Source organism: Phascolarctos cinereus, unplaced genomic scaffold, assembly GCF_003287225.1.
Source record: "Phascolarctos cinereus isolate Bilbo 61053 unplaced genomic scaffold, phaCin_HiC Scaffold_726;HRSCAF=1367, whole genome shotgun sequence".
NCBI lineage: Eukaryota > Metazoa > Chordata > Mammalia > Diprotodontia > Phascolarctidae > Phascolarctos > Phascolarctos cinereus.
The window spans coordinates 282569184-282587720 of record NW_027556098.1 but is presented as its reverse complement, the minus strand read 5'-3'; the positions used below and the strand labels follow the sequence as shown (position 1 = coordinate 282587720).

The 18537-nt window shown below is 37.1% G+C and overlaps 1 protein-coding gene across 11 annotated transcripts in view; it reads right to left on the bottom strand.

The window, feature by feature from the left end:
- Window positions 1-1096: 1096 nt before the first annotated feature.
- DEUP1 (deuterosome assembly protein 1) overlaps window positions 1097-18537 on the bottom strand; it is a 148941-nt gene continuing 131500 nt past the window's right edge. For 3 of the 11 annotated variants that reach the window (XM_021000724.2, XM_021000723.2, XM_021000721.2), the window contains 2 exons: window positions 10830-10965; window positions 1101-2373 (listed from right to left, as the gene is read on the bottom strand). In XM_021000724.2, the coding sequence (XP_020856383.1) occupies window positions 2197-2373; window positions 10830-10965 (313 nt within the window). In that variant the 3' untranslated portion in view covers window positions 1101-2196. Of the gene's footprint in view, window positions 2374-10829; window positions 10966-18537 lie in introns of those variants that run through there. The other 8 variants (XM_021000730.2, XM_021000731.2, XM_021000725.2 and 5 more) reach the window with 6 other exon arrangements.

Below are 18537 nucleotides of genomic sequence, written 5' to 3'. Positions count from 1 at the left end.
GCAGGAACAAGAGGAGTTATGACTGGAGTGATTCCAGTCAGGACGTGAGTTGTGTCCTGGGATGGTCTCTGGAGCAGCACAGAAAGCCCTGCAGAGGTCTGGATCTGAGTCTGCTGCCAGCCAGGAAGGTCTTTGTCCAAAAAGGCCCAGGGAGATGGCTGGCCTGAATCCTGGGCCATTGGTGGGCTTTTGGGGAGGGTCCTAAAAGGAGTGTAAACTCCTTGAGGGCAGGGACTATTTTTTCATTTTATCTTCAAATTCTTAGTACCTAGCACAGTGCCTTGCTCATAATGGATGCTTAGTGTTTGCTTAATGAATTGCCTAAACTTTGTATCTCCTCTAATGGTTAACGCAGTGCACTGCACATAGTAGGTATTTAATAAATGTTTACTGTATTGAAGTGAGTTTGCTTTGAAGCTCTTTCAAATAGTAGTTATTCCATAACCCAGGGCAAACTTAAAGTATCTTCTCTCTATGGAAAAGATTTTTTAGCTGCCCTCCTGCAGCTCAACAACGTGGTAACTGTTTTTCACCTTCCCGCTGCCTACCCCAGCCCAGTCTCTAACCGTCATATTTAGGGTCACTTTGATCCAACTTTGTACCTATTATAAACCTATGGGGTCAGAGATGGGAGGGAGAGAAGGGGAAGACCCTTCTTAATACTATACTTGAAACCATCTTTTCCTTGTAAAAGTTGATCAAGGAAAACGGGGAATAAGAAATCATGAGTAAATGTATTATAGAAGTTCCTTTCTAGACCAAACCATCAAAAAATGATTCATCAATATAAATCTATTTCCTGGGAAAAAATTCAAAGCGACTATCCTCAAGATTGTCACTAGTGTTATCTTCCTACATAAAGGCTAGCACATTAGGAAGAATAATTACTCTGCTGAGTTCAGAGCTCTATAGAGAGAGAGAAAATTGTTGTTCACATCTCCATTTTAGCAGACAAATCTCTAATTAAAGTGTCTTTACTCTAAAGAGAAAGATACTAGTACAGGTTTTGGGTACAGGAAAGTACGTGTATTAAGGCTTATTACCCTTTCAAAGACAACCCTGAAAACTGTTGAATTTGCTTTATTTGTATTAAGGTTAAAAATTAACCAGGAAATGAAAAGTGTCCATAACTTTTATTTTTCTTCTTATGTAAAACTTATGTTGATATAATCTAATTTGTTAGATGTTATACCATCAAACATACAGTAAATACAATATGGCTGAGATAATATTGTGGTGTTAACCATCTGTCTGTGTACATCTGCACTTCATTACTATGCAGAATGAAGTGAAGCCTTCTACCATTAAAATAATGGTGCTTTCCCCTCTTCAATTTTCCATCTTGATGTTCAGTCTTTTAAAACATAAAATGAAAAACTCAAGACCCCCCAGGAGACATGGTAGCCCTCTGGGCATTTTTCATAACCTTTGCAGGAAAATCCATTTTGGTACTTACTCAAAAAAGTCAAGCTCCCTGTCCAAAGGATATTTTTGGAAAATGAAATAGAATTGGGATGGATATTTCTTTGTAGTGTTAACTTTGCTGTTCATGTTCACATGGACAATGAAGTCAGGACGTATTTCATTTGGGTAGCCTTAACACGGCACATCTGAAATGTGCCCCGAGCACCTGAGATGACCTTCACAATGTTAATGTCATAGGATCATTAGAAAAGGAAATGAAGAAACAGGAACATGTCAGTATTTTCTATCAAAATATATGTTCATATTTTAAAGTAACACAAACACTAAAATATTTTTCACATGAAAAAATTTCGTATTTTCAATTTTAGTTCAACTGAGCTGTACTAGATTGTTTTATATTCAAAATGCTCTTCCGTCCTTAAGTTCGCTTCTGTCGTTACAGAGGAAATGGGTTTTTAGTGTACATGATTCAAGTGGGAAAAGAGCTGCATAGTTAATTCCAAGATACTCCTTAGACTGGAAAAATCTCTGTGATAGCAGTCATGTTTATTTTATGGCAACTCTACAGCAGAACACTTTAGGATGTTAATGCAATAAAGCAAACAGCTTTATAGAACAAAATACTTACTATTTTCTAGTTGCCTTATAGTAATTATTTACTCAAGAAAACAGAACAAGAGTTTTCAGTTTCATTCATCAGCTTTGCAAATGTTTTGTCACGGCTTTTTTCCTTGGGGTGGGGGAGGAAAGCAAGTAAAAAAGTTTAAAGGCTCATATATGTCTCTTTTGTTTTAGCCTGGTGTATTTATTTAGAGTATATTCTGTATGTCTTTGCAGTTCATCTATATGTGTATTTAAAAGCTTTTCCAGGTCTTTCGCTCGTTTCTCCTCTTCCATAAGGAAATGCTGTGCTGTCAAAGAAGCAGGGAATGACATCTCTGGGGGAGACTGAACCAAATAAAAATAAATAAATAAAAAAGAGTCAGCTGAGAAAAGCAAGAATAATGTGGTTCCCCCACTACTACCCCCCCCACCATATTTGTATGGCACATTTCATCCCGAAGAGATAGCCAATACTTTACAAAGTTAATGTTCACAAAGACTATAGCTTGTATTATGCCATTTAACAGTATGATAGATGCCTCTTTTGTGAAATCCAGGCACCATTGTGTAATGGGGAAGGGTGAGATAATTAGAATAAAAACAATAATCTTTGCAATGTAACTTTTCAACACTGTATACTACTAGTTGGCAAACCTAAGTTTTCTCATTAAAAAAAAACCACTCCTAAGTAAAAAAAAAATGCATTTCAGGATATACTGTAAGGAGGCTTACAGTACACCAACAAATGATAGATTATTACTACTTTGGGAAGACTTTGCTTCATAATAAAAGCTAAATAAATTTGCCATGGACCAATCCCCTCATTGTTTTTGATTCACTCCATAGTGGCCACTCAAGAGAGACAAGAGCACTCTTGTGTGCACCATCACCCACTTTCCTAATTAAGGTGCTCCACTTTTATAATTAAGAACTCTGCAATGTCCTTAACAATACGTTTCTTTATGACATTTCTCCCTATGCCTCATCCCTCCTACATCTATTCTCACCAGGACCTTGTCTGCTCTCGAATTATTAGCTTCCTCGTCCCATTATAACTCATGCCTTGCTGAATTCCAGTTCTGGATTACCTCTACCATCTGTCTCCTACACTCCTACTCCTCCACAGCCAATGAGACTGGTAAAAGGGTATCAACTGGATCCATTAAAATTTCCTGTTATCTAATCTCCACTAGGCCCTCTACTACTATAAGACGATCATTTTACTCTTCCTTATTGGCCCTTAATTGATCCAGTCTCAGACACTTACTAAGTCACTTCACCCTGTTTTCCTCAGTTTCTTCATATGTAAGATGAGCTGGAGAAGGAAATGGCAAACCACTCCAGTATCTTTGTCAAGAAAACCCCAAATACGGTCACAAAGATTCTGACTCAACTCAAATGAACAACAACAATTGATCCTTTAGGTCAATTACTGCAGTTTTTCTGCTGGCCAAAATATAACACCAAAGCAATGGGGCTCTGGTGCTTACACATATGTAAAATAAAGGTAGGAAAGTGGGACATATAGGCGAACAACCTTAACTCACTCCCCCTTTTTGTGACTCAAATTTATTTGCATGCTAAACTAGAGAGGATCTTGGGAATGTTTAAGCATAAGCTAGTTATCTGTAACAGAGGGCTTCAATCTCAGACATAGGGGTCAAAAAGAAAAGACTTAATCTTGAATTGGGGGCACTTTTCCTGCCTTTTTTCAGCAGCATGTAGCAGCTCTGACTAAAGAACTATCAATCGATACTTATCAGGAAGCAGTGCTAGCCACTATGCCGTAGCAGACTGGAGCTGAGGTTAGAGGATGGCTCTGAAGAGGTGAGTCAAGAAGCCAGCAACAGGAAGGAATGCTCAGAAAGCACTAAAGTGCCCAGCAGCCACTATGTGACCATTGGCGTTAACATTCAGCTAAGAAAGATTGTTGGCTCAGTAGCTGCCATAAGACCAGTAAGGACCAGCAGAACAATGTTCAGTGGGAACCATACACCCAGCAAGGTGAGCGGCATGATGACATACCGGAAGTCACTGGTGGTTCAACAGCATCAGAAGCATGAATTAACTGCCTTTCTACATATGTGCCCTGGCCACATATGGTTCCCACATATGTGTGTCCCTCACAAGTGTTCCCTATGTGCCTGCTCTCTATAGTGATAGCGTGTGTATTTGTGGGAGAATGTGCCCTAGGATTCTGGGAGGAATGTGATGTTGCCACTTTTATTATAATGATATTTCTTTACATTTCTTTGCTTTGAACTAATGGTGTCCTCTGGCTACCTATAGAAAAACTAAACACATTAGGCCTCATAGAGTACTTTGAATCTGGGGTAGCTATTCTGAGGATTTCATGTATGAGAGGAGAGTACCCTAGGTACTACAGCTTTTGCATTCCCCACAGTGGATATTCCAAACCTCTTCTTTCCTTATACCATTCCTTCCCCATCCTCTAACACAAAACTTCACTTTATACTTTATTGAGAAAATAGAAGCTATTCACCATGAGCTCCCTCTTCTCTCCTACTGTACATTAAAAACATCTTGACATCATCTTCTATTCTTTTATTCTTTTTTTAAAAAAAGGTTTCATTTATTTATTTATATTTGTTTGTTTGCTTGTTTATTTATTTATTTATTTTTAGGCGATTGGGGTTAAGTGACTTGCCCAGGGTCACACAGCTAGTAAGTGGTCTGAGGCTGGATTTGAACTCAGGTCTGGTGCTCTTTCCACTGCACCACCTAGCTGCCCCTATCCTTTATTCTAATGTGAATTCCTCCAGTCACTAATGAGCTGGCCTTTCTCATCACCAATGCCAATCCCATTGTACCTTTGATCCCATCTCCTCCCATTTCCTCTTGCATATTGCCCTCCACCCATTACCCTGCTCCTCTAATCTTCAATCTCTACCTGCTCTCTCCTCTGCTGCCTACAAACACCCACATGGCTTCTCTATTTCTTAAAAATGTTTTCGATGCTATCATTCTGCCCCCCCCCCCAGTTCTTATCCTCTCTTTCCTCTTTCATAGCCCAACTCCTAGAAAAAAGCTATCTACTCTTATCTCTATTTCCTCTCTTTTCACTCATGTCTAAACTTGAAATCTGGCTTCTGACCACATCACTCAACAGAATCTGGCCTACCAGTGCTTTCTAACTGCCACATCAAAGGCATTTTCTCACTCCTCATCCTTTCTGACATTGTGCAGCATTTGATACTGTTTATCACCTTATCTTCCTAAATATTCTCTTTTCAGGTGCAGTGAGGAGCTTTGGAGATGCTGCCTGCTCGTGGTTTTCTTCCTACCTATTTGACCACTCTTTATCAGACGGTTGTTGGATGATCATTCATGTCCTGCCTCTTCACTGGAGCATAGTATAAGCCGATGTTTGGTCTAGGCTCTCTTTCTTTCTTTATATTCTATCAGTAAATCTCATTTGTTTTCATGGGTTGAATTATTATTTCTCTATAGATGACTACAATTACCATTGTCTCTCCTGAGATCCAGTTCTAAGTCACCTATTAGACCTTTCCAGTTGGATGTCCCATAAGCATCTAAAACTCAACATGTTCAAAACAGAACTCTTTCCTCCAAACTCACTCCTTTTTTGAATTTCTCTATTTCTGTTGTGGGCATGCCTTTTTTTACCTAGCTTCAAAATGTTGGAAGAATTTTCACCTTCTCCCTATTCCCTGACCATTTTTAACTGCTTCATATCCAGCCAAGGCTTGTGGGTTCTACTTCTAGAACATTTCTAATGTTCATCTCTTCTTCACTCACATAACTACTACCACCTCTCACTTGGATGACTGGAATAGCCTCCTAATGGGTATCCCTGCCTTTAGGCTTCCTCGACTTCAATTCGTCAGGTGACAGAGTGATATTCCTAAAACACACGTATGACCATCCCTCTCTCCTACTCACACCATTCCAGTGGCTTTCCATTGCTCCTAGGATGAAGTGCAGACTTCATGCTATGAGCAATCCCCCTCCCAGCATGTGCCTTTTGTTTGGCACAGGAGACCCTTGGCAAACTGGCACTAGCCTATCCTGGCCAAACTGACCCATTACTCTTTCTTGCACGTGATGTTCCATTTCCCCCTCCTTTTCTTTGACCAGGTTGTCCCCCAGACCTGAATGAGCTGCCTCTTCACCTCTATGTCTTTGGAATTCTTAGTTGCCTTCAAAACTCCACCCAAGTGTTAACTCCAATTAGGTCTGTCTTAATCTCTCCACATGCTAATATCTCCTTAACCAAGAAAGTGTCCTGTATTCACTTTGTATATATTTCATATTTATTTCTATGTGTACATGTCATCTCTCCAGATGGAATATGAGATCCTAGAGGGAAAGGAGTGTTTCATCTTGTTTCTGCATCTATAATACTCAGCATAGTGTCTAACACGTTGTAGCTCTTAATAAATGTTTGTGGATTAATTAATAAAATACCTCCACAAGTAAGTGTGGCCCCCTCAGTAGACAGAATTTTGGGAAAAGTATTTTTTTTTTTTTGCTTTTAAGTAGCTAAGAAAGGCTTAATGGCTGTACAATCCCTCTCCACAATGGATCACGCAAAAATGCTATTTAAGTCTTGTGGCTATTTGGGGCTTGTTTGTTGCCAGATTTACACAGACAAAAAAGGCTTTTTTAATGAAAACCCAAAGGGCAAAAACCCAAAAATCAGAAGATTCCATACTATTGCACTTATACTTTTCAAAAAAGATATATTTCATAAGAATTGTAGCACTTCCTACTCTACTTTTCCTATTCTGCAGTCTCTGGTCTCTTCCATATATCATCTGTCTGTAGGAAGAGTATATCATACTTAGCTAAGAATGAAGATTTTCAAAGCTCTTTGAAGATGAGACAAACAGTTCATGGGTAGGTCTTGCTTTCTGGGTACTTGTTTTCTCTTCCCATTGGGACCCTTTCTCCACCTCAGTTACCCTATAAGCTTAACTGCTTACCTTTTTAGTCTCATCAGGACTATCAATTTCCCAGTTCCTCAGTTTGTGCCTGAAATCATGTTTGACTCTTTATTCTGATCCCTTCCTTCACATTCAATCTATTACAAAATCTTATTGATCATTTTCCTCTTTAGTACCTTTGAAGATGTTCAGCCAGCAGAATAGAAGACTTGGAGGAGGGAAGGGGGATTTGCACAGTAGTTGCTTTCAGGTGTATGAAGTAAGTACTATCATATGAAAGAGGAATTTGATTATTTTGCTGAGGCCCAGAAGGCAGATCTAGAAGCAATGGATAGAATTTGCAAAGAGGCAAATTTTGGATTGATATAAAGAATTTGCTAACAATTAGAGCAATCCAAAAGTGAAATGCACTCCCTTTGGAAGAAATGGAAGTCTGAGTGGAACGAAGGGGATGCTTTCTTACTGGAGGACTTTAAGAAAACATCAGCTTTTATTAAGAGGAAAATTCTTGTTCAGGTGTGCATTGGACTAAATGTCCTCTAAAGTCCCTTCTAATTCTGATGCTTCTCCATATTCTGTATTTCTATAGCTTCCACTGCATTTGCGGAAAACTTTTTTGTTTGTCTGTTTTACATAGGAGTGTTTTTCAAAATCATAAAAAGTAGAATGATTTTTGCTGCTTCTGGAAAATCCTATTCACCCTATTATTTACCCTAACCTCTTTTTATCAGCTTTCTCTCTTACTCTCATTTCTCAACCTTTTCTTCTCTCTTCTGACCCTCACCACAACACCCCCCCAATACTGAAAAGATGATTTAGCTCCCCATTTCACTGAGAAGACTGACGCCATCTGGAGGGAGCCCCTCAGGTTTCCTCTTCTATTACTTAATACTTCTTGGCATCATCAGAAACTCTTTGCTTATTCTCCCTGATTACAATAGGATCCCTCCTCATTAAGGCCAAATCATTTCCTTGATTCCATTGTTTTTTATTTTTGTAAGACCTTGCTCATCTCTTTTATTTATCTTTTATCTCTTCCCTCTCCACTAGTTCTCTTCCATTTGCCTTTACACTTGCTTAAGTCTTCCCAACTCAAAAAAAGGCTTCCCTTGATTTTTCTACTCAATCCAACAACTATCTAATCTCTCTCCTTTCCTCCACTGCTAAATTTCTTGAAAAAGCTATTTACACCTGATACTTTCACTTCTCCCTCATTCATACCTTAACCCCTTACATTCTATGATCTGTCCCTGGAAGAGTCAGGGATTTGTCAGAGATTGTTAGTGACCTCTTAATTTTTAAATCATTAATTATAGATTTAGAGTTGGAAGGGGTCTTACACATCAGCTAGCCCAATTCCTTCATTTTATAGAGGAGTGATTTCCCCAAGGTCAGATAGGTACTAATTACTAGCATAGCCAAGACTTGAACCTGGCTGACCCCAGATCCAACACTCTTTCCCCTGTACCACAACACCATTTTTTCCCAGTCCTCATGTTTCCTAACTTTTCCAGCTTCTGGCAGTACTGACCCTTTCTTATATTTTCTCATGCCTTGACCTTAGATAGCATCCTCTCCTGACTCCTCTTACCTCTCTAATTGCTCCTCTTCCTGATCCCTTAAAGGTTAGTGTGCCCCAAGATTCTGTCCTTGGCGCTCTTCTATTTACATACCTTATCCTTTAGGAATAATATTCTTTCTATTTAATCATTCATCAAGTCCTGTCAATCCTACCTCTACAATATAGAGACTCTCTCTGCTTCTTTCTATTCCTTTTGCCACCACTCTAGGACATCCCCTTGCTAGAATGCACCCGAATGAACACAATAGTTTTAATAGATCTTCCTCCCTTGATTTTCTCCCTTCTCCAATTCATCTTTCATACTGCTAATGCCAGATTCATGTTCTGTATTTATAGATCTGTTTGTGGCGCTCATATGTTGAAAAAAATCTTCAGGGATTGGTTGCTATATAAATGTATAGAAGGGAATAGTTGTAAAAACTGTGGAATTGATAAGGCTAGCAACTGACTGGATAGGAGTGAATGGGGATGGTGAGAATGAAAAGTTGAGGAAGACTCTGGAAGAGTGATGACGCCCTCCACAGAAATAGATGAGTCTGGAGGAAGGACAAACTGGAGATGTGGAGTAACCCATTTTGGACAGTGACTTTGAAATGCCTATGGGATGGATCTGTTCAATTACAATGCTAGACTGGAGCTCAGAAGAGAGATTAGAGGTAGAATATTCTAATGATACCATACTGAATTGATATCATGAACATTCTTATCTTGTTTGAAAGGCAAATTTGCTAATTTTGGAAAACTCTTAAAGATCAGCTAGAGAATTTGTCTGTTATAGAATTTAGAAAGTGCCCATAATGGTTTTCAGGGCTTAAATATGAGGCATGTTTTATTTATTTTGCTTACTTTGTTGGTATGTTATCTTTTTTTGTTCAAAGAATGTAACCACTGTTTTGTGGAAATGAATGAAAAATATAACTGATGGTTAATTTACTTATATTTCTGATTTTTAAGGGTATCCATAACCCCAAAAGGTTTTGTATTCAGATCTCTTCCTCCTTGCATACTACTTCATTCTTTTCAGTCTCTCTTTCTTATGACTACGAAAAATAAGGCTAATAGATTTTTTTTTTTGCTTTTTTTTTTTTTGTGAGGCAATCAGGGTTAAGTGACTTGTCCAGGCTCACACAGATAGTAAGTGTCATGTGTCTGAGGCTGGATTTGAACTTAGGTCCTCCTGACTCCAAGACCAGAGCTCTATCCACCATACCACCTAGCTGCCCCTTAGATTTCTTTTCAAATGAGAAAATTACTGTGTATCTGAGCTCCCATAAAACACCATCTAATTAAGCCTTGTCTGAATTTAGCATTTGCATGAAATACTTGTATTCCTTAGAGATTATAAAAATCATTAAATAATATATCAAAGATGTTTTAAATGCTACACATACAGACTGCAAAGTCAATATAACTTACTAAGAAAAAATGCTATTTATTTTCTGGAAAAGCACAACTCTGAAAAACAAATACTATGAAAAGAAAGTATATGATTATACCATTCACTTATTTTTCTTTATATTTAATAAGATTTTTGCATTAACTGATAAAATAGAAATATATGCAGAGATATTATTTTCATAGTATCTGAGTGACTAATTGAAATATTAACACTCTGCACAGGAAATGGGTGCCAGTGCTCTGAGTTAGTACTGCCTTGGCAACCAGAAACATATCCAATATGGCATCTAATCTGCCTCAAGTAAGTAGCTTGAAGTTCCTGGACAACTCTCAGATTATCCAGCAGTGTCCCATTTCTCATGCTGCCAGGCTTACCAAACTGGAGGACTAAAAAAAAAATGGATAAATTTCAAATGCATGAGAGAACAATATTATCTAGATTAGAGTTCTCTCCTCCATATAGAGATACTCCCTAATGAATTGCATGTCCAACTGTAATTTTATTCAAGGAGTCACCTCTTTTAATAAAAATACAATTTAATAAATAGGTATAAGCAATAGTTATAGGCAGCATGTTCATTTTCACATGAAAATGGTCCCAAATTATGTTGTAAAAAGCTAATAGCTAAGTTTATCCAGTTTGATCATAATAAAAATTGACCATTTATATAGGATTTTAGTTTTGGAAAATCCTTTATCCCCTGGATCTTCACAACAACCTTCCAGAATTGGCAGTATATGTATTATTATTCCCATTTTACAGATGAGGAAATTGAGGCTCACAGAGATTAAATGATTTGCCAATGGTCACATAATAACTTTCCAAAGTAGGATTTGGGTTCTATAGTGATCACTCCTTTAAAGGAGAAAAACTCAAATAAGTAGCAACTTACCAATGGATAGACTCCATCTTCACTCCCCAAAGGGCTTGCAATGTCTTTGACAGGAAACATGTTACACTGGGGCTGAAATGTCATAGGTGATGATGTAGTTATCACACCTAAGTTTGGTTCACAATCTTGGATAAGTCTACAAGAGAAAGGGGAATTGTTACTGTTACTACTGTATTTCTACCATTTTACCCACATAGGATTTATATCTCTTTGATGGCCAATACATTCAAGTATTACACATATCAAAACTTTTTTCTTCTTACTGGAGTACACTAAAGTATTCACTATAAAACATCCTTATGAAATAAACTTAGTAAAACTTTGATCTTTTAATTGATGCCTTTTGTATTTGCATCACATTCATTCTTGAGTATATTTGTCCCCTCTCCTGCCCACCAATTCTTCCTTTGTAACAAAGATTAAAAATGAAACTAGTAAAACTCTAAAAGGTCATCATAGATTAAAGATAAAGATCAGATGAAATATTGATAAAAAGTGCTTATCACAGTACCTGGCACAAAGTGGGTGCTATATAAATGCTTATTCCCTTCCTTTCATAGACTGAAAAGATTTACAAATGAGATGGGAGGGGTCATCGAGGGGATCCTAGAGATCATGTAGTTCAACCTCCTGATGTTACAGGTATTCAAGGTCAGTTTTCTACTCTCCCCCACCACTTCTCCATTCTATAATTTTATTTCAAACTATTTGGTTTATGACACAAAGAAGTGATTAATATTTGTAGAAAGAATGACTAAATTGAGTAGCAACATAGTTAAAGCCTGGTAGGGTCATTGGCAAGGCTCCAGATTACTTAAAGTTCGTTCAAGTGTTAATGGTAGTCATTAATTCATTCATTTATTCAAAAAGCATATATTAAGCACCTGTTATGTGTCAGGAACTGTGCTATACTATTTTTCCTTTAGCTGACATATTGGGGTGGAGTGCTGTTACCAAACTCCTGATTGGATTGGATTTTAAGAAAATGATTCCTCCTCTCTCCAATCCCTTCCCTCCTATTCTGCATTTATGGGAATATTACAGAGTTTTTCTTCTTAACTGGTACAATAGAAAGCTTAGTGCTCAAAAAATTGCAACTATGAACTTTTCTTATCATAAGTAAGAGTAAAGGAATGGTCACTTATATATTGATTCCTTTATTAAAAAATAGTATACATACATGTACAATTTTTTAAAAAACAGTTCAACCGTTTATTAGAAATAGTCAAACAAATGTAATTAAAAGGTCAAAACAGTTTGCATAGAATATGACACCCTAAATGCTAACTTTTTTTTTCTCTGTGGTAATCAACAAATTATGTTCTTGCATAAATTTCTATATGCAAAGTAAGGTGTAAAATTGGAGTTAAATAGCCTGGTAATTTAATAGAAAACAACACAAAATATTTGCTTCAATTAGATATTTATTTGAAATCTGTTATTAAAAATATGCATGAATTCTCTATTTTTCTTTAAAGGCCTCAGAACACTTTAATAATGAAATAGTGAACTTTTATCATTGTTAAAAAAAAATCCTAGTCCTGGGAAAGCCTACACCTCTTTTTACATGTTTGATTTTGTATCTCATTGCCATTCAATTGCAAACTACAATACAAATTTAATTTTTTAAAAAGCTGCTTAAAGTAGCTCAGCCTATTGCCTTTGACAGATCCTATTAGATACTTAATTCTCTAGCAGTGTCCTTAATTATACTTAACCTCATTGACTTCCTTAATAGATTTATGTTTTGCTTATTTGGTGCTTTTGTTTAGCTGCATCAATCTGCTTTTAAGATTAATTTACTGTTTAATGCAATGAATTTTCTGTTTGTAATTAAACATAGATAACCAGAATAGACAATAAATTTCAAGATTTTAAATTTTATTAAATTAACCTGTATACTCGAAAAGCTTATAAGAGAAATTCTTGCCATTTATTGGAAGTCACTACAGTGGGTCCTGTTTTAGATCAAGTGAATATTTTCCTGAACACCAATGCTCAAGAATGATTTTGAATTTAATTAAAATAGTTGAAAACCTTAAAAATATGAAAAATCCATTTTTGAAGCTAGCAATTCCTCAGTGGATAAACACTAATTTCAAGACTAGCACATTATAGTTTACCATAAATCATAAATTATGAAATTCTTTTCAGTCTTTACCCAAAGAAGATATATGTATATAGTCTCTAAGTACATATATTTTTCTTATTATGCAAACATCTTCAAATTTATGCATAGAAGTAGCAATAAAAGTTAAGTGAGACATCTATAAAGTAGTACATAAAAAACCCCCAACATGTTTTCCATTTTTACTTATCTAGAAATGTATCTTTTTCTCCATTCTCCAAAACCATAATTACCATGGAAACCAAACAGCAAATTAAACTGAAATAACATGGGTTTTGATGTGCACAATAAGAAGGAACACCCCACAATTCAAATAGAATTATAACAATTGCACAGTACATCTGCGTATCATCTAAAGTTGAATCTTTTCATTTGAATTAGGCTATGCCTACACTCCAAATAACAGTGGAGAATTAAGGCAATTATCAAGTAAAGCAAACATTGTTACTTTAATTATCTAGAGATTTAATGAAAACTGTAATTTATCTTAAATTATCAAGATAATTGTCTCAATTACTCACCTTGATTTTTGTGTATTTGGCCAGAATTAATACATTAGCCTTTGTTTCCCTGCAAGTTTAATAAAATGCAGAGACCTTCTGAAGGGAAGACTAGATTATAAATCTTCAGAATAAAATGTATTTTCACTTTAAAACTCCCTTTAGTTCATACAAGTCATGGAATATAACTAGCTATACAAACACTTCATTAAAAATCACCTCTCATAAAATATGTTCAGTTCATCCATTTGAAGGCTACTTTTATAAACACCAATTCTTAAGGCTAGGAATACTTCTTTCATGAGCTGACCTGCTCTGGTTGCCCCTTCCCATACATCAGAAGCACCTTGAGTGCAGAAATTCTTTTTTTTTTTTGTCTCGGTGTCACCAGAGTCCAGCACAGTGTCTGGTATCTATTAATTGCCTAATAAATGCTTGTTGGTCAAACCTCTGCTGAATTGCATCAGAAGGACCTCTTCTGGGTTCACTGGGTCTCTCCTTTCTCTGTCTGTGGAGGCACGGGCGGGACCTGTCAAGGTCACATTAAAGTGCCTATACTAAGACTATTTGATGATGGAAGAATACAACTTCACTGTCTCCTGCATCATTTCTTTTTAAACATTCCAACAAAAATACTTCCCCTGAAGTCTCATAAGCTATTGAATTACCTTGACAAAACCTACCCCTCCCTACTTTTGTCCCTATCTTATTATGGTTTATAATATAGTTTATAATATAGTTGAAAAGAACTATTCCTATGTCTCTGATCAGCTCCCACATCCTGGCATCTTTCAGGCATGTTTAGATTGTTTCTACCTCACCCTGGAGGCTGCATGGGTTTTTTCAATCTTTAAGACTGTGTCAGAGGGAACTTAACGTAGCCAGCAACAACAATTTACCGCTGCAACAGCAGCTCTGATTTTATGGAGTGCTTTCAGGTTTACTTTATGTTGTTGTTGTTGTTTCGATATTTTTCAGCTGCATCTGACTCTTCATGACCCCATTTAGTGTTTTCTTGGCAAAGATATTGGAGCTGTTTGCCTTTTCCTTCTCTAGCTTATTTTATGGATGAAGACACTGAGGCAAATAGGGTAAGGTGACTTGAACAGGGTCACACAGCTAGTAAGTGTCTGAGGCTGGATTTGAACTCAGGTCTTTCTGACTACAAATCTGGTGCTCTATCTTGTGTGCCACCTACCTGCTCTACTTACTTCATATATGCTATCTCAAAATAACCGTTGAGCTAAGTGATGTAGTGTTATTTGTTTTTTGGAAGAGGAAACGAGGCTCTGAGACACTAGTTGACATGCCTCTGGCCCCACAGTTAGTAAAGGTAAAGGTGGGATTCAGACCCATCTCTCCTGATTCCACATTCATTATCTGTTCCATTCCACCATGTTGTTTCACAAACTTTGTATTTGATTTGCTGAAATTATAAGATGAATCTGGTTCTAGCTAAATCTTGTGGTTTGGGGTTGGTCTTCAGTTGGCTTAGAAATTTCCCAATATGTTCTGTTCTGTTTACCACTCTTTAGGGAATCTGGGCCAATTCCAATTCCACTTTTAAAAAAAAGTGCCTACTATATGAGGATACAAAGACAAAAGTGAAACAGTCCTTTTTTTTTGGTGAGGCAGTTGGAGTTAACTGACTTGCCCAAGGTCACACAGCTAGTGTCAAGTGTCTGCGGCTACAATTGAACTCAGATCCTCCTGACTCCAAGGCCAGAGCTCTATACACTGTGCCACCTAGCTGCCCTAAGTGAAACAGTTCTTGACCTCAAGGAGCTTATATTCTACTGGGAAAATACAACATGTACACAAATAAGCCAATATAAAGTACATGCAAAGTGATTCCAAGAGCTAGTGCTACAATGCCTACATTGTGTTTGGAAGGAAGCTAGAAATTCTAAGAGGTGGCATTGAGGGGGTGGTGTGCTCCTGAAGTACCACGGCCTATGCAAAGGAATGAAGATGGGAGCTGCAGCTCCAGAAGAGCTCTGGTCCACAATGAGCCCAGTTTGATTTTAGGCTCCTCTAACGAGGGTTTAAGGTCACTGTGCAAGTGCTACTGACCTAAGAAAAAAATAACAACAGTAATAGCTAGCAAAGTGCTTTGCAAATATTATACATTTCATCCTTACAACACCCTGAGAGGTAAGGTACCAGTATTACCTTCATTTTACAGAGGTGGAAACTAAGACTGAGACAGGTAAAATGACCTGCCCATGATCACATGACTCATACATTATTTGAGGCAGGCTTAGAGCTCAGGTCTTTCAGATGTCAAGTCCACTTTGAGGCTATGCAATGTGACACCTAGATACATTTACTAACAATGATAACACTTTAAGGATGCCCTAAATAAGGCCCAGAATCCTCAGCATCTTTGCGTAGAGATAGACAGAAGGTTGAGATTTGATGTCAATAAGATGCTAACTCCATAAGGGGTAGAAGAATGTTGAATTAAAGCCCATGGGCCAGAATGAGAATGGATCATAAATCTAGTGCTAGAAAGGACCCCAGAGGCCAACTAGTCTAGTCCCTTCATCTTATAGACAAGGAAACTGAGTCCCAGGGGAGTTAGGAATTTGAACCTATTTCCTGTGCTTGTCCTACTGCACCATGCTATCTCCACATCCCAAACTATCCCAAGTACAGCTACTGTTCTGACTCTGTTGGGTTCCTTGTTAGTCTATGTTTATATCTTCCCCCAACTAACTCACTTCTGCCCCTCCCAGATTCTTAGGCATATTTTTAATGGTCTTAAAGTCATCTTAATGATTAATGTGATTATTGTATTTTCTAGTATGTGATGCACCTTTCAAAGTTACAAATGCTTTTGGATATGTGTGGTGTGTGTGTGTGTATGTATGTGTGTTTGTATCTTACATATGAATAAAAACAGTTGAATTTAAAATTTCTTTGGAAATTAAGCTTAGTTATACAGTAAGTTTTGAGATTCTCTAAATTGAAATAATGCATACAACTCTTTCAAATTAGCATGTAAGCTATCATTGTAAACATTGAAAATTCACATGTGATAACATTTTTAAAATTCAGAGTACAATTCTACAATGTAGTAAGTATAGCATGGTAGATGAATAATAATTTATAATGAATTCCTTTTTAATGATACTAACCCTGGACAATAAGGTTTGCCTCAGTTTCCTCATCTAAAATGAGCTGGAGAAGGATATGACAAGATACTCCATTATCTTTGCTAAGAAAACCCCAAATGGGGTCATGAAGAGTCAGACATGACTGAAATGACTGAATAACAATAATAACACTGAATAAAAGATAATTCTAAGCCTTTCCCTTGCTTCTGAAATAGATAATCATAGACTTACAGACCAGGTAGAGCTAAAGGGACTTTCGACATAATCTTGTCCGCTCTCTTTATTTCACAGATAAAGGAATAGCCCCAGAGAAGTTAAGTGACCCATTACAGGCCAAATAACTGTAACTGTTTCATTTTTAATAACAGAAACAAGGAGTCTGAAATACACTTTCAACAACAGTGAAATGGCAAAAAAAACCCATCCCCAAAACCCCAAAATACTTCTCCCTCCAGAAAAGGGCATCATGATTCAAAGCAGAGAAGGTATTATTTTAATACCATATTGTATAAATTTTGTCAGTTTTAAAGGGTGGAAAGGGGCAACAGCTAAGTTCATGGACTTTAAACATCAAACAAATTAACATTGCAAGTTTGACTGAGAGGTACATTTTTCCCCCTCCTTACAATAGCTCAAATTGACTGAAAGTTGAAAAATATCTATTTCACAATTATTCTTCATTTATGAACTCATACCAACAGCTCCATTTAGCCTTTAATATTCATCCTTACTGAGGTACTTGGACTGACTAGAATTAATTGAGCGCATCTACTTTTCAGTCTTCCACTGGTGATTTCAGGGCCCTTGAATTTCAAACAACTCTTTCCCATAGTGAATTTTACATGGTAATAATGTATTCAGTACATTTGAAATGCTGTTTCTTTTAAAAATCAGGTCACTGAAGAACAGGGAAATCAGACAAGGCATTAAAACAAATTTAATGAAACTTTCAACAACTGAAACTGGCAGGACACAACGCTCGGCAGCGAGAATAGTGGTTCAAACTGCTTATTAAGATCATCTCCTGCTGAGCACTTTGCGGCTCATCTTGGCTTCTCTAGCCCCTACTGTCTTGTTTTTGTTAGGCACTTTTAACACATTCCTCTTTGCTTGGAAAAAGGAAAGAACAATCTAAACTGCCCCAAACTGTGTATTTTTTTCAACTGCACAGTAACAATTTTATTGGTTTAAATAACAATGCTTGGTGCTGTGATAGCAGTCTCCATCTGAAGCTTTCCAAGTAGTTTACAAACACATAGTTATTTTTTTTCTCCACTTTATAAGTAAGATTCTGTGTGCAAGGGACACTCAGTACATACTGGATGGTTGGATGGATGCTATAGAGGTAGAAATCACAGGACCTGATGACTGATAGGACACGGGACTGAGGGAGAGTGGGGAAGTTGGGTGACTGGAAGGAAGGTGGTAGCCTCCAAAGAAACAGTGAAGTTCATAAGAGAAGCGAGTTGTTTTTGTTTTTCTTTTTTGAAAAGTTAGTTCAGTTTTATATGTTAAGTGTATGATTCCTATGGGGTATGTTACAGCTGTTGTGTACAGGATGTCCCACAAGTCTTAGTGTAGTTTTACAGTATGCAAACTTAATTTTAAGTTTTAAGCTGTTAAAAATTTATAACTACACTAAGACTTTTAAGACACCCTGTATAGATCTGGAAGACTCATCTGCATAGAGATGATGTTTAAACCCTGATGGGTGGCTGATGAGGTTACCAAGAGCTAGTGTAGAGAGAGAAGGGCCAGAACAGACCCCTGGGATTCACTCTTAGTTAGGGGGCATGATATAGAAGAATAGTTCAGCTTATAAATAAGACTGAGAAGGAATGCTTAGGCAAGTGAATGGAGAATCAAGAAAGAGCAGTGCCATGAAAGCTCAAAGAGGAGGGCATATTCAGGAAGAGAGGGCAGTCAACAGTTCTTGATCTATTTCCTTAATTTCTATGATG